At 40.0% G+C, this 22,197-nt stretch overlaps 1 protein-coding gene across 3 annotated transcripts in view; it reads right to left on the bottom strand.

Annotated features, from left to right (window-relative positions):
- The window catches only part of F13A1 (coagulation factor XIII A chain), a 165,184-nt gene that overhangs the window by 109,640 nt on the left and 33,347 nt on the right, over positions 1–22,197 (bottom strand). For all 3 annotated transcript variants that reach the window (XM_030314906.1, XM_030314908.1, XM_030314907.1), the window contains exon 4: positions 6,860–7,111. In XM_030314906.1, the coding sequence (XP_030170766.1) occupies positions 6,860–7,111 (252 nt within the window). The remainder of the gene's footprint in view (positions 1–6,859; positions 7,112–22,197) is intronic.

Genomic DNA, 22,197 nt, shown 5'->3' with positions numbered 1-22,197 from the left:
CTGAATGAGAGAAGAATCCTATTTTCTTTGCTACACGAGACAGAGAGATACCGGCTTTGAGCGTTCTTTGAAGAGTAGAAACAACTAGGCACAGAAAGACTGGCAGATGTTTGTGATTCTGGATTAGACCCTCTCGACTCTGCTCCTTCCAGAAGCATCTCATAAACACCTTTGGACCTTGATTCTGGAGTCATCTGAATGTCATCATAAAAAATGTCTACTGCAAATTCCCTTCTGACCACAATGCCATACCGAGTAATACTCACTTGGTGGAGAAAGGATGAATAAGCCTCCGATGTTTCAGACACTTGCAAGAGTGATGTATGCTATTTTATTAAATAGAGGTTTTGAATAAATAAAGGCTTAAAATTTTCACATAAGCTTTAATAAAACTTCATAAGGAGTCAATTAAGCAACTATCTGATTGCTATTTGATGCAAATACTATCGAAGAGGCTGGGGAGGGCACAAAGATAAGCTACTGACCCGTCTCTTCCCATTTTTCGACTAGGCCAAGTGCCCCATTATATGATTTGTTGTGCCATGACTTATTTTAGTATTTTTTCACAATTGTAATTCATGTTTATTAGTAATTCATTTGTGAAATCTTTGTGGAAGCTCTATAAGGTCAAAGATTGTCATCTTTTTCACTGCCATATTCCCACTGCCTAATTCAACATTGACCCTTAACATTTGTGGATGAATAATTAATATTGTTGTGCTACCCATGAGTACTTCTGTTGTCATGGGGAGAAAAATATACCATCAATATTTGTGGATTGATGGATAATGGCTCTAGTCTGAGGGCATAAACTCTGAGACCCTGAGCACAAGGGACTCCAAATAAAGGGGTGTTGCTTTTTCTTACTCCAGGAATACCAGATCTGGTCCATTACTACATTCTGTACTGAAGGGTCTAAAAGACCATGTATAATTACAAAGTATATAGTGTAAAAAGGGATGTCATAATAAAATAGAAGCTGGTCATATTTATTTACTGTGTGTTAAACATATCCAGATATTAGAAACTTATTGATATCTTTATACCAAATTTAATTGATTTCTTTGTTTAAAGGAAAATAGAAAAGTCATATTGAATAAAAGGTCAGAAATACCAGATGCTAATTTGGTGTCAGATGCTAAGAGAGAGAGAGAGAGAGAGAGAGATACATACACTTTGCCCACAAATTCACTCCCACACACACCATATATGTTTTTGACTTTCTTCAAGAAGGTAAGGTGTGAGATTACATTTACAACTTATCTGATGGTAGGTTCAGTGAACCTAAAAAAGCATTTAGTTAGAATTATTATATCAATGCAGTAAACTTTTATTAAACATTAGGTATGTACCAGGCACTATGCTAGGTGCTGGGATACAAGGTTGAATGAGGGAAGGGAAAATCAGCAGTGGGGAATGTGGGGAGAAACAAGTTACTAAAAGAAGGAAGACTCACTGGAAATGATTGGTGTCCAACCAAACAGAGCAATCAAATACGGACCCTGAGTACTAAGAACAGGTATGGCACACCTAAATCTTTTAGAACACACTATGTGGCACTAATGCTAGACTACCAATCTGGAACACCCTGAATTTAAATAAGGAAATACATTCCATTATCCAGAACTCTTGAGCAATTAGAAAAATAAGATGAGTTCACAATAAATGCCCAACTCATTCCTGCTGCTTTTGTGAGTACAGTTTTCTCTCCAACAGCCTGGAGAAGGGTTCCCTCATGGAATGGATATGAAGCCTGGTTACCACTATTAAATTAAAAAAAAAACTGACCAATAACTCTCCCTGCATCCGCCCCTGCCCTCACTAGTGTGGTATTGCTATTGATCCCCATTAATGATTTAGTGATTAAGGAGAATAAATTGCCTATGAATGCAAAGCAAGCTGAAAGGCCCCCAGGAACCCAGCTGAACATTCTTTTATCAGTAAGTACTGTATGTGCCTGTAATTTTCAACCCAGCGTCCTAAGCCACCTTGGGACGTCACTTCCACATCAAATGTGCTGTGTTTTCAGCATCTTGCTCACCATGCTCTATTTTGTCAACTTCTGATTTCCTCTTTTCTTATCTTTTCCATTTAGGCATTGGCTCTCTTTTTACCTACTACCCAATTACCAGACAATATTTCTGTGAGTCCCTTGTTGTGAATTAGCACATGCAAGCACAGAACTGGTTGGTTGTCAGGTTACAGTGCATTTGGTTGTGCGTGAGGTGCATCACTGGATTCCTTTTTTGGATTTTATGCCTCGGCTTCCAGGCTGGGAAAACCACCCAGCGAGTGACGTGAGGAGGTGACGTCCTTCTCCCATTCCATAAAAATTCCCTTGGAGACCTCTGTGAGTATTAATATAAGAATGTACAAGGGTATTATTTTAAAAACTGGCACCAGAATTTTTCTGGAGGGAATGGTCTTGGGAAAGTGTGTAGTCCCCAAAAGTCTCATTGTTGGTGGAGCCCAAACAACAAAATTTAAAAAGCCTGCTGAACCGCTCTGCATGAGAGAAGAAAGACAATCTGCTCCCAAGAGAGGATGCAAGAGGAATTTGGAAACAAGGAGGAATGGGAGGGGAAAGAGAAGAGGCAGTAAGGCGAGGAGAGACTGGGAGTGGGTTTGGGGAGGAGTTGGTGAAATTTTACGCGGAGTAAGTACACTCTCCTACATTTTGTCATTACTGTTTTGTGATTGGTCTGTAAACCCATGGTTCTCTAAGTGTGGTCCTTGCCCAGGAGCATGAGCATCCCTTGGGAATTGGTTAGAAATGCAATTCTCAGGCCCCACCAGACATACTCAATCTGTGGGTACTGGGCAGAAATGCTTTGACACTCCCTCCAGGCCATTCCAATGAGCTCCAAGTTTGAGAAGCAGTCAGTCTTCCCTCCTGTCATCCTCCACACCAAACTGCAGCCAATGTGTAGACACACAAATGTTCTATGTGACCTTTTTTGATGTTTCAGAGGCAGCACAGATGTTGGCACTGGGAGAAATCAGATTCTGGGAGGTGGAGATACCAACAAGGATATCCCCAAGTAATTTGCAGACATGTTTGGTCATTCACAGGCCAAGGAACTAAGGCAACTGTGGTGGTTTTCCCTGTGCTCTGGGGAGCAGGGAGGACCCACCTGTCCTGTCCCTGGAATAAGCCCACTTCCCACCTCCAAACTCTCAGATCTTCTCTATCAAGCCTCCAATGCTCCCCTCCTTGCTTCTGGTTCTCAGCAGATGACTTTGCTTTTCACATTGCCAGGAAAAACAGAATCACAAAATGTGAACAACCTCATCCTCCTTCCACTGAATCTAGAAAGGTGGCACACTTCATCCATCTTCCACGTTGTTCTTGTCACAGTGGAGGATGGACAGCTCTACCTATCAAGGGCTCTTCACCTGATCCCTGGCTCCTACCCATTCAAGGATTTCATTCCTTAAGTCAGTGCTTCTCAACCTTGGCTTTAAAAATCACCTGCAGGGGCACCTGGGTGGCTCAGTTGATTAAGCATCCGACTCTTGATTTTGGCCCAAGTCATGATTTCATAGTTTGTGAGATCAAACCCCACATTGTGCTCTGTGCTGACAGGATGGAGTCTTCTTGGAATTCTCTCTTTTCCCCTCTCTCTCTCTCTGACCCTCCCCGCTTCATGCTCATTCTCAGTCTTTCTCAAAATAAGAAAATAAACTTAAAAAAATTAAAAATCACTTGCAGACTTTTTCAAAAACCCTAAAGCCCATGCTACGTGCAGACCAACCAGGAAGTCTGAGACATCTTCAGGTGATTCCAATATGCAGCCAAGGTTGTGGACCACTATCCTCTCTCTGGGCAGTAAACTCATCTTTTCCTGATTTGTCTCCATCTCCAGAAAATTCTGCCTACTCTATGCTTAAAACAATTTTTCATTGACCTTCATATCCCACCTCTGTTTTGCAGAGAGTTTTGCAGAAAATGGCAACACCTGTTATCTCCACTTTCTTACCTCCCATTATACTGTAGCCAGCACCCGTCTCTCTGGCTTCTGTCCCCATCACTGTGATAAAGAAATCTTTCCAAGTTCCCCAGCGACTTCCATATTTCCACAATGTATGGCCACTTTCTGTCCTTATCCTATTTAACTCATCAGCCGTATTCCAAAGAACCAATTGCTGTTTTCTTGAATTAATCAGTCATCTGGCTCTGTGACACCAGGCTCTTCTGATTTCCTTTAACCCCCTGGCTACTCCTTCTTGGTCTCCTTCTCCTTTGTCTAGACTCTATTTGTGGATGATACTAAATCCATGTTTGTTCTTTCTTTAAATTTCCCTGCTAGCTCCTGATAGTGCCCATATTTACATACCAACCTCACTCATTTCCTTGGAGCTCTAGATTCACTTATTCAAGTGCCTACTTGATGTTTTCACTTAGATATTCCACAGATATCACCAAATTAACATTTCTAAATATAATTCCTAGTTTCATCCCTAGATCTTCCTCTCCACTTCCCTCAGTCTTCCCAGCTCTGAAAATGGCACCACCACCAACCTAGCTGGTCATATACCAGCCACCTAGAGCTATTCTGGACTTCTCCCTTTCCTTCACCTCTCATGATAACCCTTCTGCAATTTCTGTTCTAAATCTAAAGTAGATCTCCAACCCATCCCTTCCTCCTCATCTCCACTGCCACCACCATAGTCCAGTCCATCCATCATCATCTTTGTCCTGGGTCACAGCTTCCAAATTGATCTGTCTAGTTTTATTCTCACCTGCCTCAAATCAGTGATACCTAGGGAAAGTCCCTCTGCTCCTTTTCTGTAATGCAGCATCGAGTTCTGGGGCTACATTATCTCTGGACTAGGTGACTCCTTCTGAACAGGGAAACCTGGAAGTTGCTCACCAGGGATACAACTGAAGACCAAGGCAGTGGTCAGGCAGTAGAAAGTTATTAGACTCTACACCTCCTGAATAATTCTCCTATAAACTCAATACATGAGGCATATGACTAACCCTTTTTATCTCTGGAAAACTGGCAACATAAGTTAAAATGCATGTAAATACGTACCCTCTGATACACAGGTGGTATAATCCAGAAAATCTGCAAACATACCAAATTTGGGGTAAATCGTATCATTTTACAAACCCCTTAGGGTGCTGGATAGTTACATGAAGTTATATGATTTTCTTTTTGTAATGCAAAGAAAGTCAATATCAAATTCCTAGTTTATTTGTTTTACAAACATGAAGTTTTGAAATGCAATTTTTTTTCACAATTGGCCGTCTCCCACATACTCCTCCATTTCAGTCTCCTTTGCTAATTCCTTGCCTATTAGACCCCCCCAAATGCTGGTGTCCTTTGGGGCTAGATGCTATATCTTCTTTCCTCCCTGTATTTCCTCTCTATGTTCAGATTTACATCTCCCAGATTTGCATCTCTGATTCTCATCTTCAGATTCACATATTGAAATACCTACTTGCCATTTCTGCTCAGGCATCTACAGTTATGTTCAACTCAACATTTTCAAAATCTTAGTTTGTCTCTACAACCTCACTCCCCTCATCTCTATAAATAGCACCGCATCTCCTCCATCACAGAATGTTTTATATCTGGTTGACTAGATTACTGTAAATAGGAGTGCACCTTTGAATGGCACATGGCCCCAGTAACATCTCCTATTACCATCAACCTTGGACATCTGTCTCATAGATAGGATTATCAGGGACAAGATGATGGGGGTGGTGAGCAGGGAGTATAGGATTAGCTCAGTGCCATCTGCCAACGACATTGGAACTGAGAATTCAAAGAAAAGGGCAGTTGGATCCAGATTTATGTTATATACAAGCAGACAACATTGCTGTTCACTTATTATCTACCTGTAAATGCAGCTCAACCCTTATTCAAATGCAACTCTCACAAATAATGGTCATTCAAAATCAGCAAAAAATGTAGACTTATTTGGGAAGACATTGGAGAGCAATACACATGAAGTAAGATAATGTGATAATCTGTCCTATATCAGCTTTTATAAGTTTCATTACCTTATTTCTTAAGATCTAAAAGTGCACTTTCTCCCCTTAATGCTGTTGCAATGTTTGCTTTTGCCTCTGGAACTGAAAATCAGCTCCATACCAAATATGAAGCAGGGGGCAGATACAGAAGGGCAGAGATGGTCATGGGGGGAAAATACTGTGTGTAACTAAGAAGGTTTTAAATGGAATAGGGAGAAATCCTTGGACTTTGACCTATTTTATTTGAATATAACTGGATTAAGCTTCTGTAACAGACAGAAAGGAATACTCCAAATAGTATAGAGATTAAGTTGTATTATATTAAACTAAAGTTACATGTTTGTACATCCAAAGTTATGGCTTATGAAATCTGCACCCACTCTTCATATATACAAATTTATGGGATTCTTTTAACATTCAGGCTTTCTGTTCTTAAATTAGGAAGAGAGAGAAGTTAGTTTTGCTATAGGCAAGATCAACTTTATCCTATTTTTCTGAAGCCAGATTATATAGATCCTAAGAGTTTTGAAAGCCAAGATCAATAAGCCTATTTTGTTTACAGAGTAATAGCATATACACAGAAGTGACACCATCGACACATCACTCCACAATTTAACTAATTGTGCAACTTCAGGCATTCCTCAATTATGTCCTGGAAAAAATGTGTAGCAGCATTAACTTCATATACACAGGTTTTGTCCTTATATACATTAAGGACAAATTTCATAGTTTTTTCTGTCTTTCAACAATGCGAAACACTGTGTATAGCAAAGGGGCATATCTTGTAGAATAATTCTGCTATCCTTTCAAAAAAGAGATATACTAGAAAAATATGAACTATTTTTTTTATGAGAAAAATGCTTGCCCCTTCCTTACCTTCACACCAAGGATTGAAGAGAATGTATGTGTCTGTTTCTGGGTTTCGGCTGGTGCGGAGAACGCCGTAGGGGGTCCAGACAGCAACATACATGCGGAATTTCCCCACAATGCACTCTGGAGAAGACTGGATGGACAGCCGGACAGACCTGTCCTCTCTCATGACAACTTTGGCCCCCCACTTGCCTTTCTGCAGCTGTGAGACGACAGGAACTGGGATGTAGGTTCCCTTGTTCTCCTGAGGGTAGCGACCTGTGGGAAGAAGCATTGAGATGATTTCACAAACCATTTTTGTTCTGACTCTGTCATCTTATGGCTGAAGGCTAAAATAATTAATTAGACTTGAAATCATAAGACTTGGGTATGAATTTCATTTCTGCTACCAAGTTGCTACGTGATGTTAGTTGATTTTCTGAACTTCTCTGACGCTCTGATTTGTCATGTCTAGATAAAAAAAAAAAGAATAATGATAATCACAGGAATTTTTGCTCGTTGGCTAGTTGATGAATTCAAATAAGATGTAGCAATAGTAATTTGGGATGCAAAAACATAACAGAGCTTATAGGGTACTGTGAAGTTACCAATGCCTAAAATGCTGCCCTCTAAAAAGTCAGAATTGCTATTTTAGGGAGATAGGCAAATGTTTTGGGGTTTATTCTGAATACAATTTATTATATTACCTATAACAGGATTATATTTATAGGTTACACATGTAGCCATTTTCACATTCAACTGAAACATGTGTTTGTTGCCAGTCTCATTAGTGATTTAGGCTTATGTCATGGGCAAGAATTCAGGCTCCAGAGGCAAATTATCTAGATTTGACTCTTGGCTCTGCTACTTCCTTACCCTGGCAATTTCTGGCAAATTACTTGGCCTTTACAAATCCCTATTTCCTTCTCTGTTTCTTCATCGGTACATGAGGAGAACAATATTACCTAAGGATGAAATAAAATAACGCATGTATGATGCTTTGCCCATAATTTCTTATGCGTAACCAATCTCAGCTGTTACTTAAATAGAAAACTAAGATCCCCAAAAGCAAGGGAATTAAAAGCAAAAATGAACTATTGGGACCTCATGAAGATAAAAAGCTTCTGCACAGCAAAGGAAACAATCAACAAAACTAAAAGGTAACCAATGGAATGGGAAAAGATATTTGTAAATGACATATCAGACAAAGGGCTAGTATCCAAAATCTATAAAGAGCTCACCAAACTCCACACCCGAAAAGCAAATAATCCAGTGAAGAAATGGGCAGAAGACATGAACAGACACTTCTCTAAAGAAGACATCCAGATGGCCAACAGGCACATGAAAAGATGCTCAATGTCTCTCTTCATCAGGGAAATACAAATCAAAACCACACTCAGATATCACCTCATGCCAGTCAGAGTGGCTAAAATGAACAAATTAGGAGACTATAGATGCTGGAGAGGATGTGGAGAAACAGGAACCCTCTTGCACTGTTGGTGGGAATGCAAACTGATGCAGCTGCTCTGGAAAGCAGTGTGGAGGTTCCTCAAAAAATTAAAAATAGAGCAATAGCACTGCTAGGAATTTACCTAAAGGATACAGGAGTGCTGATGCATAGGGGCACTTGTACCCCAATGTTTATAGTAGCACTCTCAACAATAGCCAAATTATGGAAAGAGCCTAAATGTCCATCAACTGATGAATGGATAAAGAAATTGTGGTTTATATACACTGTGGAATACTACGTGGCAAGGGGAAAGAATGAAATATGACCTTTTGTAGCAACATGGATGGAACTGGAGAGTGTTATGCTAAGTGAAATAAGTCATACAGAGAAAGACAGATACCATACGTTTTCACTCTTATGTAGATCCTGAGAAACTTAACAGAAGTCCATGGGGGAGGGGAAGGAAAAAAAAAGAGGTTAGAGAGGAAGAGAGCCAAAGCATAAGAGACTCTTAAAAACTGAGAACAAACTGAGGGTAGATGGGGGGTGGGAGGGAGGGGAGGGTGGGTGATGGGTATTGAGGAGGGCACCTTTTGGGATGAGCACTGGGTGTTGTATGGAAACCAATTTGACAATAAATTTTATATTAAAAAATAAATAGAAGACTAAGCATCAGGGCATTTTACCATATTTTGAGGCTCATCACACTTTATATATAAGTTATCTCAGCATAAATGTTATTTCTCTTTATTGCTGTCATTTTAGACCAAATTGTTATTTCATGGTGTTAACCTCAAAACTAAATTTCACCATGGACTCCTGAAAAACATGAAGGTGACAGCATTTTTTAGCTTTTTAGCTTATAGTTTAATTTATAGTTTAGTTTACAAGATAATCAAACATATAGATATTTTAAACTAGAGCAAATCTTTCATTTACAAACTTTTCCAAAATGTGTTAGATATTTAATTCTTCATGACTTGAAGAAAAATACAAATCAGGCTACTAAGTCTGTAATTTTTTTTTGGTTGCAAGCAGAAGAATCTTTAAGAGAAAAACCTATTTGCTTTATAGAAAACATGCAGAGGATTCTACATTAAAATGAACAAAACCAACGCTTCATTTGGGCCTCTCCAGTTACTGAGGTCTTAAAGGATTCTTTGGTAGGCATATTGTCAAAGACAGAGCATTCTAAGGAGGAGGTTGCATAAGATAATTGCAGTGTAATTTTGTGAGATACTTAATCTTAATGAAAATAATATTCTACCCAGTGCAAGCTAGGGAGAAAGATTAGAACCCCAGTGCTTTGCTATGTGTTAGGGGTTATCAGTTAATCACCACTCAGGATGGATATTATCATAAATTCAATAAAGTCTTAAACATGGTTTGCTGCCAAGATGTAACAGTGTCGAGGTGGTGTTCTTGGGAATATATGGAGCTTAGTCTATGGGAATCCTGCTCATAAATCCTGCCAGAGCTGCTTGTTCCAAAGGCACCTCCATCTCTGTATTTCCTGGGTAGGTTCCTCTTTGTGCCTGCTCAAACTGGGGTGGTGGGGAGGCTGAGGCTGCCCTTTTCTCTGAAGGTGTTGTTGCTCCCTGGAGACCCCATCACTACTGAAGAGTAGACATCAAACACAATTTCACCAGCTAAGTGGAACCATAATTCATTCATTACAGGGGCTCCTGGAAGCTGTTGTCACTAAATATTGGCTTGGATTTAGAATACACAGTATCAAATACCATACAAGCTCAGTAAAAATAAATGTTCAGAGATAAAATCTATGTGACAATGACAGACTTAAGTTTTGTAAAAACAAACAAACAAACAAAAATGATAAAAGGAACTTTAAAATGTATTACATAAGAATGCTCCTTTAGGAGTATAGCAACGAAGTAGGAGAATGTCTCTGAAGCCATGTACTGTGTGCTGTGAGCCTCAACTTTGCACTAACACCCACTTCTGTTAGGAACATTGAAATAACTAAGATGATCACTATTTCCATTATTACACTTGAAATTATGATTTTGAAGACTCATATTAATTTTTTAAGGTTTATTTTATTTTGAGAGAGACAGAGAGTGCATGTGAGTAGGGGAGGGACAGAGAGAGAGGGAGAATCCTAAGCAGGCTATGCACAGTCAGCACAGAGCACAATGAAAGGCTCAAACTCATGAACCACGAGACCACGACTCCAGCTGAAATCAAGAGTTGGATGCTTAACGCACTGAGCCACCCAGGTGCCCTAAGACTCATATTAAATTTTACCTATCAAATTCATGGCATAAAAAAAAAGTAAAGAAAAAGAGGAGCCATGTTTATTCTTCCTGGCTTTGAATACAGTCACGACCTAATGTAAAGACTAATTTGTTTGAACACTTTTCATTCATGCAACCATATCCCCTACCATGTGCTAGACATTATTCTCAGTACTAGGAATACAACAGTGAACCAAACAGTCTCCTTTGCTCTTAGAGCTTGTAGTCTATGGAAAAAGCCAACGCTTGTGCTGTTTATTACATGCCTGTTACTGCTTTATTCCTTATATCAAACTATGAGAAGGAAATTATGATCATCATCCTAACTTGACAAATCAAGAAACAGGGCCATTAAGCAATCTGTCCAAGTGATGTGGCTGGCAAGTAGCGGGCTGAGATCTGAACCCAACCAGTCTGGCTTTAGAGCCTGGGTGTTTAATCACTAAGCTGTACGGCAGTTGTATGTGTAGAAAATGCTTTGGAGCTGGTGAGAACTATGTTCAGATTCTGACACCACAATTCACTATAGACATCCCTTTGGGCCAATTGCTTAATTGTGAGCCTCCACCTCCTTGTCTCTGCAGTTCTGGAAATGGAAAAAAAATAGATTTTACAACATAGTGAAAGCTTTACGCTTGGCGCACGGTAGGGGGTGGCTCAGGAGACATTTATTGTTTGTGTTTAAATATAACAGCTACTGGAAAGTAAAACTAGAAGGAAGAAGAGGTGATTCTCACCCTCCTTCCCCATCTAGTTCTAAATGTGAAGAAATGTGAATGTTCCAGGGAAAGCCAGTTATTTTTGTGGAGGGAAGTGTTGTGGCCAAGAGGAGAGCAATGCAGCTGGCTTAGACCCTGGCTGTGTGATCATGGCACTTACTTGTTGTCTCTCATTTGTTCTGTAAAATGGGATAACAGTGGTCATTGTTTGTGATGGGGAAGGCAGCTCAATAAATGGCAGGTATTGTTATACTTTCCCCCATTGCCTCAGGCTTTCTTATTCCTATAAGTGATCCTTCCTTTGCTCCAGGAGCAGGAAGCCAGGATTAGGTTCATGGACAGTCAACCTGTAGAACCCAAATCTACTTTCAAAGGCCAGTTCATTCCTGAGTAAAATACATTGAGCTGAGTAATTTTTCTGTCAGGGGAATACATACAGCTCACTCCCACAATCAATTAAAAAAAGTAGCATCATTCATTATTAACCAAAAAGCCTTAATAATTCCAGAATCATCATATAAGAATCACCTGAACCCTGTCCCTCACTCCTAACTCGTGATTTTCCAAATCATTTATGGTCACTGTCATCTTCATTCATTCATGCCTTGATCAGGAGCTGGCAAGCGATGGTCTACAGGTCAAAGGTAGCTTATGACCTATTTGTATAAATAAAGTTTCATTGTCACACTCTCACTCATTTGAGTATTAGTGTGCTAAAACAGTAGAGTAGGGTAGCTGTGACAGGGACCATATGGTCTGCAATGCCTGAAATATTTACTATCTGGCCTTTACAGTAAATGGTTGCTAACCTGTGACTTAGAGAATTTTACATTTTTTTTATTTAAGGAGTGATTTATTATAGACACTCAGCGTCTAATACTGGGATCTAAGAAGAAAAAAATATCACCTAGTTTTTCCTTCCAAAGAGAAATATATCACTAAACCAATAATAAGCATCTGAACTATTAGGTCAACATTTAGTTTCCTTAACACCTCGTAGTTAAATTCCTCACAGTCTTATAGGGTGCTGAAGACATAGGAAGCTGGTTGTGATTTTTTATTGATTTCACTAGACATAGCTAAAGTCCAATTTTATTACTGTACCAGTTGTTTAGAGTTGTTAAGGCCGTTCATATAATGATGAAAATAAAGTAACAGGAAAGAAGGTTTATTTCCTGGGGTCCTTTCCTGTGAGGGAATTTTTGCAGATGGGAAACTGAGGCTCTATGAGGTTGTCACTTGGAAGACATCCATATAACTAGGCGGAGGTAGACATGGGGCTCAGACCAAGATATTTGCACCGTTAAACCCATTGTCTTTTCTCTGCATCTTGTCGCCTACATGGAGCTAAGGGGGAGGATACTGAAGGTCTTACAAAATAATAATAATAGCAATGTATCACTATTGCTCATCAGTTCTGACAAATGTACCATAGTAATGTACCACGTGAATACAAAGGAAAACTAGATGCAGGGTTTATAAGGACTCTCTGTACTATCCTCATAGTTTTCTTTAACCCCAAGAGTATTCTAAAATAAACCGCTTAAAAACAAAGATGAAGGAAAGATAAGAATAAATTGGAACATCTGAAGAGATATGAGGTCAAAGGACAGTGAGGGAATATGCCATGGTGTAGAGAAGGGACGTGAGACCAAAACATGGATCCAAGGGCTTAACAACCAACTGATCATCAGAAAGAAGACCTGCTTGCAAAGAGGGGCTGCAGGCTATAATGGATTTGAGTCAGTGGTGTTAGCGACTGAAAGACAAAGGGAAAACAATACTGCTGATACGGTCAGGCCAGGTGGCACCGGACCAGTGTATAGAAGCAAACCTGGAACAGGTAGTGAGTACATTCATCCCAAAGGAAGGAAAAAAGAGCCCAGATTCACAGACGTTTTCCTATTCACTGTATGGGAGAGCTGATTATTAATGTGAGACCTGACATGTCAATAGTACCGCAGGGTCTTGTCGGCTGCTCTATACAACATGTTTAATTCTAAATGTAATGATTTCAATGACAGCTCTGGGGGAGAATTTTCTATGATTGAGTTGTGAGTGAGGAAGTTGTGACAGAGTAGTATTTCATTTCACTAAATAGCCCTTCTCACCCCCAGGAGGTAGCATGTTTAAGAGACCACAATCAGGCTACAATCCGGAACACCTATCCATCAACATCCATGACTGCCCATCAACTATCCTTGGCTAAATCTGGATGTGAACCTCAGCCTTACACAAGTGATCACCATGCACATTTGTTGAAAGTGTGTAATGCTCAGAGAGTTGGTTCCCACACCCCTCCAAATTGTGACTTCTCTGTTGAAAAATACCTGAGCAAGAAAAATAGAAGTGGAAACAAAATATCACAGAAACTATTCTAATTTTTCTTTTAATAACATAATCTTTAGAATTGGACTACCCAACCATGAAAAATACAATTACCAATTGCATTTTTTCACACTTACCTAAAATTGGTGCCATCTTCCCAAATGATCTAGAAATTAACACATGCTCTTAGTTTAAGTGCTTGTTTTCATTTGTAAATTGTTTTTGAGGCCACAGCAATACTATTTGTAAGGCAAAATTCACTTGGACCATATGTCTAGATTTAAATGTCCCTGTGGATTCTTTAACCTCACTCTCTCCTTACATATATATGAGTGAATACAGAGAGATGCACCTAACTTAACACCCCGATTCTGAAGCCAGGAGGAAGAGGGTGAACATATTTAGTTCCTTAAGATTTCATTTTTTACTAACGTTGGCTTGTTGGTTCTGAGTTTTTTGCATGGATTTGTCATATTTGTGTTATTCACATAAAAGACAAAGAGAAATCCACCTCCAGCTCAGACTCAGTCCTATGTGCCCTTGGGGAAAATTTGCTCTCAACTAGTCATTGCACAGACCAGAGAACCCTCTTCATGCAAAGCGCTGCATAGATAAAATTCCAAGGAGGAACAAGTTGCATTTTAGAAATTCATTTTTTAGTGAGTTAATGGTGTGGAATATTTTTATATTGAAACACAATGTACTATGCGGTAATTAGATTCCCAGGTAGTCCAGGAAGGCCACTAATCAGCATATAGTATGGTCAGTATGGTTGAAAATTATTGCTAATAGAATTATTCTGATTTCACTTTGCTCAGATCTAGAACCGGGAAGAACATAATCAGCCAGGAGGAGGAGTAGGCACCTTTCACTGAAGAAGACATGCCTGTCAGCTACTTGCCCTTGACGCTCTGAAATGAAGCTCATATCTCAGGACACCCCTGTTTCTCTCATCTCTTGGGAAGCACATCTGTGAGTCAAGTGACCATAGCTGTGCTCCATCTATGCTAGACTTAGTGGTAGCAAATAGTAAGACACTTCTGGTTGTTCAAGGCTTAATTAATCACCTGAAAACCCCAGAAAAACCTTTTTCTTCATATTCACTTAGATATCTATTTTTCTTATGCAACTAAAATATTATCTTACTTGTCTTTAAAGCTCCCATAGAATGCCACAATGCCATGCACCAAATAGGTGCCCAATAAATGTCCCTGGGACTGAATTGAACATTTTCACAAATGTCAGGTCCCATTAAGGACATCACAGAGACTTTAGAAGCTCTGGAATGAGACGCCTGTAGCGAGCCAGGTGTCAATTTCAAGCATCCTTCACAAAAAATAAAAATTTCTAGTCCAAAACCTTTTCCTTCAAAGGGTGTTTTCCATTCACATACAAATATGTTTTAAGCTGAGCTCTGACTCCACCTAACTGCAGACTTTCTTTAATAGTGAATTCTTAGAAGAGGATCATCTCCAGGGAACATATGAATATATCATGTCTCCAGCTGGGAAGGTAAATTTCATGATGTTAATTCATTTTTCCATTTGATTCATTTGTTTTTCCCAAGACGCACCTTTCATGCTCAAAATAATCAATCTATTTCCAAATGGGCCCTGGAAGTGTTGCTGTGGCAACATGGTGTATGTGGCAGAGCTAGAAGCAAGAATACAGTAGCCTTGCAGAGGGAAGCAAACCTTGTTTTATCAGTCTTGGGACGGAACAGGAGCACACAGGGCCGGGATGTACTTTTAGAAACATCAGGTTACCAACTACAAAAACAAAACACCACCACAAAAAAAAAAGAAAGGAAGAAAGAAAGAAACAATCAAAAATGGCACAGATTCTTTTGTTCAAAATCAAATCATTTCATCAAGGACCTCAGGAATTTGCCCTATTTCATATCTTGTCAGTGGGAGAGTTTATACATATATTTTCAGATATTTCCTAAAGAAAGGAAGCTTCCTGGCAATGTTTATTCTGTGGCTCCAGTAAACTGGGGAAGGAAGGGGAAACTTCTTGAGGACAGAGACTGAGTTATACTTAATGTCATATACTGAATGGCATGCAAGACGCTTGGAATATAGTAGGTGCTCAATAAATATTTGGTAAATTGAAGATAGATACACTCTTCAAGGAGGCTTGTTTACCTTAATTTTATTTTACGTTTTTTTCACTATTTCCTACATCTTTTACAATCTTTTTGGGAGTAAGATAAAATTTTGTGAAGTAACCAGCACTGTGTTAGGATCTTTGAGTGACTAAAATAATGATAATTATAATGGTAATAATAATAATAATAATAATAATAATAATAAAAGCTACCTCTTGATGCAGACCACCAGCATTAAGAAGTACATATCTTAGATGGCCCAGCAAGGCCAGAGCCTGGCCCAGGGGTCTGCCAACAACACAGAGAGGAGCCAAAAAACATGAGGAAAAAATCAGAGAAAACTCAATTGTATTGAAATATAAGGATTTCCTCATCTGTGAAATAAAACTCCAGGGGTCCTGCAACAAAGTATTGACACTCACTGTAAACGTGCCTACAGTACGCCAGGCTTTATCTAGGATTGTTAGCCATGAGGAACAGTGAGTGGCAGAGCTTCTGAAACATAATCTTCACAGCTGTTGGGTGCATTGGAAACCCAGAAGAGGAAGGGGCTGAAGGTGCTATGGAAGTAAGAGAGGATCCCTCAAAGAAGGTGGCTTTGGGATGGAATCTTAAAGATGGACAAGGTGGGGAGGAGCCTTCTTGGCAGAGGGAATAAGGAAAATGCGAGGCATAAGGGAATGATGAAACCCCTGTGGCAGTAGAAGCAGTTGACTTGGGCAGGGTAAGAGCCAAAGGGACCTTTGATGCTGTGCAAAAACATTAGGCTGTTTCCCAGGAGATGGGGCAGGAGCCATTGAGAAGCTCTAAGTGGCCTCATGAGATATTCACATTAGGAAGATCAGTTTGGCTGCAGATGGAGAATGGTTTGGAGGGGACAAGCATGGAGGAAAAGCATGCAGAGGGCTGCTGAAGTATTTAGGTAAAACATGATGGTGTCCTCAGGGTGACAATGCCTAGCTCTGGCTAATGACCTAAAGAGGGAGGATAAGTGGATGGATGTAAGGTAGAAGCAGGAGAAAGCAATAGAGGCTTAGCCAAGAGTGAGATGGGTGGAGCGAAAGGTGACCCTAGGTTTTGGTTATTCTTCACTCAAGAGCTTCTGACTGCTACTGGGTGCCAGGCACTGTTTTCATTGCTGGGCATACAGCTATGAGTAAAACATCATCCCCTCTAACCCTGACTCATGACTAAGCTGCAAGACTTGATGAGCATGATGCTTTATAAGGGTCTGCTCCAAAAATCAGGCCTGGTGTGGTTAACTGCCATACAGACTTACTCAATAACTAGTTTTCCGGAAATTCCCTTAACCACATGGATGTGTGCCTCATCTGAGAGAAGACAGAATATTTTTAGTCTTTGAGAAAAAAAAATCATGAACATAAAATCTCTACAATTTAGATGAGGTAGGTTATAGAACATAACACTTTGTAAGATTTGTTCATATTGCTGATCCAATTTCTAAGGAACAGGAGGAGTGGAAATCAGAGAACTTGGATTTGAGTTCCAGGTTGTCCACGTGGGAAAGAGAACTACTGTTTGTGCTTATCTACTGTGCCTGTTGACCACCTGTTTGTTCTCAGACCCAATGCCACCCCACCTCATTCTGGTTCTACAGAAAATCTTATTCCCAGGCTCCTTTGCCCTCTGGCTTTTAAGCAGGTCTGTCCCCCCTTCTGTCTCTGCTTCTGGAGTTGCTGAATTCCCTCAAAGGCTCTCAGCTCCCATTGGGCACTGCCATGGTTCCAGTTCTCAGGGATGACTTCTGGGTTCTGGTAAGACCTCCTCCTCCTCCATGTGCCTCCAGCCCCAGGTGTCGGGGGAGGTTTCTGCTGTCACTAATTTCCAAGATGCCTCACTGTGACTTCACTGTAACCAATTCCTTTGACTAAACTTCCATTGCTTATAAAACCTAGAGAAGTTTCTCTTGTGCACTCTGAACCCTGACTCTGCTTTGTGTGAGATATTGCACTAACACTCTGTATTGGCTTTAACAGTTATGTCCATGTAACATCTGGGGAAACTGGGGCTCAGAGAACTTAAGTAACTAGCTGTCAATTGCAGAACAATGATTTGAACCCAGGTCTGTTTGGTCTAGCACTCAGGCCCGGGGAAGCTAATCAGCCTCTCAATCAATTTCCATCAGTAAACTAGCTTTATACAGGATGAGGTTTAAATAATAATGTGTGTGAAGGGCATGCCAAGGGTTGAACAAATTATTATTTTTCTCATTATTCTATAGTGTCTGATGGCCACAACAGAAAATGAAGTTCATTAAACTTATATTTTATTTTTATTTCTGAGCATGACCACATGGGTAGTGAAGAAGGTGGCTGCTGATGTGGCATGGTTCAGAGATTTATTCACAGGCATTTACCAAACACCATTTAGGTACCAGGTACTAGATAGTAGATACTGAGAACAGTGATGTCAACACAGGTTCATGAGGCATACAGTTTAGTAGGAATAAACAGATAATAAGCAAATCAATATATACTACATCAATGGAGGTAAATGCCATGAAAAAGTAATATAAAGCAATTAAAGAGGACAGAGTGTAATGGGGTGGTGGTTCTGATTTGGAGAAAGTGACCAGGTAGGACTCTCTGGTAAGGTGACATTTGAGCAGAGATGCAGGAGAAGTGAGGAAATGAGCCGAGCAAACATCTGGAGAAGAGAATTACCTTAAGTGCAAAGGTCCTGAGGAACGTGATACTCAGCATGCTTGAGGAGACTATGTGCCTGGAGCAGAGGGAACATTGGAGAGAATCATAGGAGATGGGGTGAGAGAGAGAGCGAGCCAGAAGATCAAATAGAGCCTTGAAGGCTGTTGTCAGGACTCTAGAACTGACTCTGAGTAAGAAAAGAAATCACTAGAAAAGACACATGGTCTGCCTTAAGTTATTCTTAAAAATCACAATCTGGGAAGACTGTAGGAGAGCAATCTAGATGATAGAAAGACCTCTTGACTTCTCAAAATATTCCCAATTTGCTTTTTGATCATGAAAATACTTCCAAGAGAGGACAAATTAGAGATAATGCTAAAAATGTTTATATCCCTGGGACATTTGCTTAAATTCATGAGTGTGTGATATGAAACCTGATTAACGTACCTTTCCTAAAAACTGGTTTCACAGCTGGAAGAGAACCGGATGTTAAGAATAGGGAAACTTGCTCATAGAAAATGGTATAAAAATGTGGAAGTACTTGAAGTACAAAGTCTGTCTACATAACAACTGTTTCTAGGGCAATTTCTAGTCCTTCCCTGGCATGAGTTTAAACAAGGCTCTGTTGCTCTGCCAATTCATCGAGGTCTAAATCCTTCAGATTCTAGTGATGTCAAGGACAGAGATAGGATGTTGAGGTCACAATGTTTAATTTATTGTACCGTGCTGGATTTCAGGGTTTACAAACCAAACTGCATACCAGTTTTTGTCCTCACTCTGTTAGCAACACTTTCAGGGGAAAAAGGATGTTTCCACATTTCTTAGGGTTCTGCCACCCTCAAGCTGGGCTCTGGAAGCCCAGTGCAGGTTTGGAGGGGGCAGAAAATGCACTTTGAACTGAAAGTGGGGATCACTAACCAGATTCATAACAGCTAGCAGTTTCAGTGCCTACCTCCTTCACATTCTCAACCAACTTCAGGAAGCAGGCCAGAAGGAATTCTCTCTTATAAGAACTAAATCTCCCTAGCAAATGGCAATTGCATGGAGCCAAAGCTCCCTTTGTTTGAGTTGTATCCATCATGTAAGCAGACTGAGACTTGTGAGCCTTATGAGAAAGACTGATTTATTTACAATAATGGCAACTGGCTTAAAAAGCAGTTGTCATTAGCCAACAAGGATAAGATCAAAAGTTTAGCTGAATATCTTCCAAGGAAAGCAGACCTCTGAAGAAATTTCCACTAAAACAGTCAATTCTTGCTGATAATTTAATATCAAAAATGATAGGAATAAGAACAAATCATTGGTAATCTAACAAAATATTTGTCTGTCTTTGGAATGCAAATATATGAATGCAATTCATAACAGCAAGTGTTAGATGAGTTTGCATTGCCAGAAATTAAACCAATTGCTGATAGAGCAAAAATCAGCATAGAAAAATATTCTAGGCAATAAGATGCAGTCCATTTGGTATTAGTCTGCAGGTGGATGTACATACTCAATAAATGTTTATTCAAACAGATATTTATAAATTGCTTACTATGAGCAAAGTAATATCATTTTACTGGAGTGACAAAGGTAGGTATACGAGATGTATATGATACATTTCTGGCATTCAGTGAGTTCATAATCAAACATCCAAGTTTAGGCTGTAATTTAAGTCAGAAAACTAATGCCACATGATGGTAACAGACCTAGAGCAGTGGATCAATGGTGGAGTCAGGAACGACTTTATTAAAGACATAACAACAAAAATAGAAGTTGAGGGATGGGCAAAAAGAATGACATGCACGTTGCATAATTATTAGTTCATATGTACATTTAGAGGTGGATGATCATTTGCTTACTAGAGATGTTCATAGTTGTGTAACGAGCTAATCACTGCTTACATTTAAAAGCATCATAGGGGCGCCTGGGTGGCGCAGTCGGTTAAGCGTCCGACTTCAGCCAGGTCACGATCTCGCGGTCCGTGAGTTCGAGCCCCGCGTCAGGCTCTGGGCTGATGGCTCAGAGCCTGAAGCCTGTTTCCGATTCTGTGTCTCCCTCTCTCTCTGCCCCTCCCCCGTTCATGCTCTGTCTCTCTCTGTCCCAAAAATAAATAAACGTTGAAAAAAAAATAAAAAAATAAAAGCATCATAAAAGTGGGGTGCCTAGGTGGCTCAGTCGGTTAAGCATCTGACTCTTGGTTTCATTTAGGTCATGATCTCATGGCTCGTGAGTTCCAGTCCCACATCAGGTTCTGTGCTGACAGAGCAGAGCCTGCTTTGGATCCTCTCTCTCCCTCTCTCTGCCCTTCCCCTCCTCCTGTGCACTCTCTCTCTCTCTCTCTCTCTCTCAAAATAAATAAATAAACTTAAAAAATTATTTACAAAAAAGCATCATAAAAACAATTGCACTCAAGCCTGGTGTTTATGACAATGACATAAATCAACTACATAAGTGACTGTGAAGAAAACCATGTTTAAACACAAGGATGTAAAGGAACCACATTCCGGGTTGGACTACTGGAGCCCCGCCTAGAGATGCCTGTGGAAGAAGGCGATTGTTCTTGACATCTCCCCATGGCCCAAGATACTCCAGTCTTCTCTCATTTCCTCTGCCAACTTGTCACCCACTGATTTACCTAAAAATTTTTAAATAGAGGTAATTGTCAAGTATCTCTTCACTTGTGGACTGAAGGTGTACACGTTGGTCTTCCATGAATGACACCCGTCCTTTGGAAAATGGCACAATGAGGGAATTTTGTCTAAAACATCTGTCTACTCTTGAACTCCAAAGTTTAACCCCAAACTCAGGGCATGTGCTCTGAAGTTTCACACTGTCTTCTGAATGGCCAAGAAATCCTCACTTTGGGACTTCCTCTGAGCCTGCCTCCCCAGCAGCTCCTAGTGGCCAAACATCTCCATGCTATATCCAATAAATAGCCATTTGGCCATTCATCCTGGGGCATCTGGTCTCAGCTAACAGTAAATAGCAAGAGCCTAATAAATCTACTCTTGCTAAAATTTTAATATCTGATAAAATAATTACACTCCCTCCCACCTCCATAATCACTCTTTATGGAAATAATTCCCTTGGTTGAAATCCATTCACTGCACACAATTTGGAGAGGGAATGGTTATCTGTCTTCACCTCCCAATCAGTGGATCCTGTGTCCTTCCAAGACCTTTCCAGAATCTATGCCTGTCATCTGAATTCTACTGATTCCTCCCTGAGGGAAGAGATTAGGCAAAAGGAGCTTGGTTAAGATATTAATATACCTTATTCAGTCATTGTCATTATGCCTAATGTCAAAATAATATATTTGTGTTGTTTTAAGCCACTAAAATTATAATAATGTTTTGCATCAGCAATAGAAAGCTAAAAGAAACACAAAGTACACAGCTGGCATTTTGTGAAGATTCACTGAGCATCATTTTATGAGTGGTATTATTATCTGCATTACACCATACTTACTCAGGTCTGCTTGGGTATGAAATAGGAGAAACCTCAAGGATGAGAAACACTATGAAGGTTGCAGGGGTCAGGGGCCAGGGGTCATCATAGGTACATCATGGAAGCAAAAACAATAAGTGAGATAAACCTAGATTTGATTGGAAAATATTGACAGGAGGTAAAATAGCAGTGAGCATACACAGGACCCAGGCTGTGATTTTTAAATACTATTTTCTATTAAAAGGAAGCAGAGCTCTTTGAAGAAATGGTTGATTTCAGGGCTGGGGCAGGGAAAATATGAGATGAGCTTGAGACATCTTGTTGTGCCAGAAAATAAGGAAGAAAGGATACTGAAGCCAGTTGGAAGAGCTTCCAACTGGCAAAATCTAGGACAATTTGAAC

The sequence above is a fragment of the Lynx canadensis genome, chromosome B2 (assembly GCF_007474595.2).
Source record: "Lynx canadensis isolate LIC74 chromosome B2, mLynCan4.pri.v2, whole genome shotgun sequence".
Taxonomy (NCBI): domain Eukaryota; kingdom Metazoa; phylum Chordata; class Mammalia; order Carnivora; family Felidae; genus Lynx; species Lynx canadensis.
Note: the sequence above shows the minus strand (reverse complement) of the source record. Positions and strands in the feature narration are given on the sequence as shown.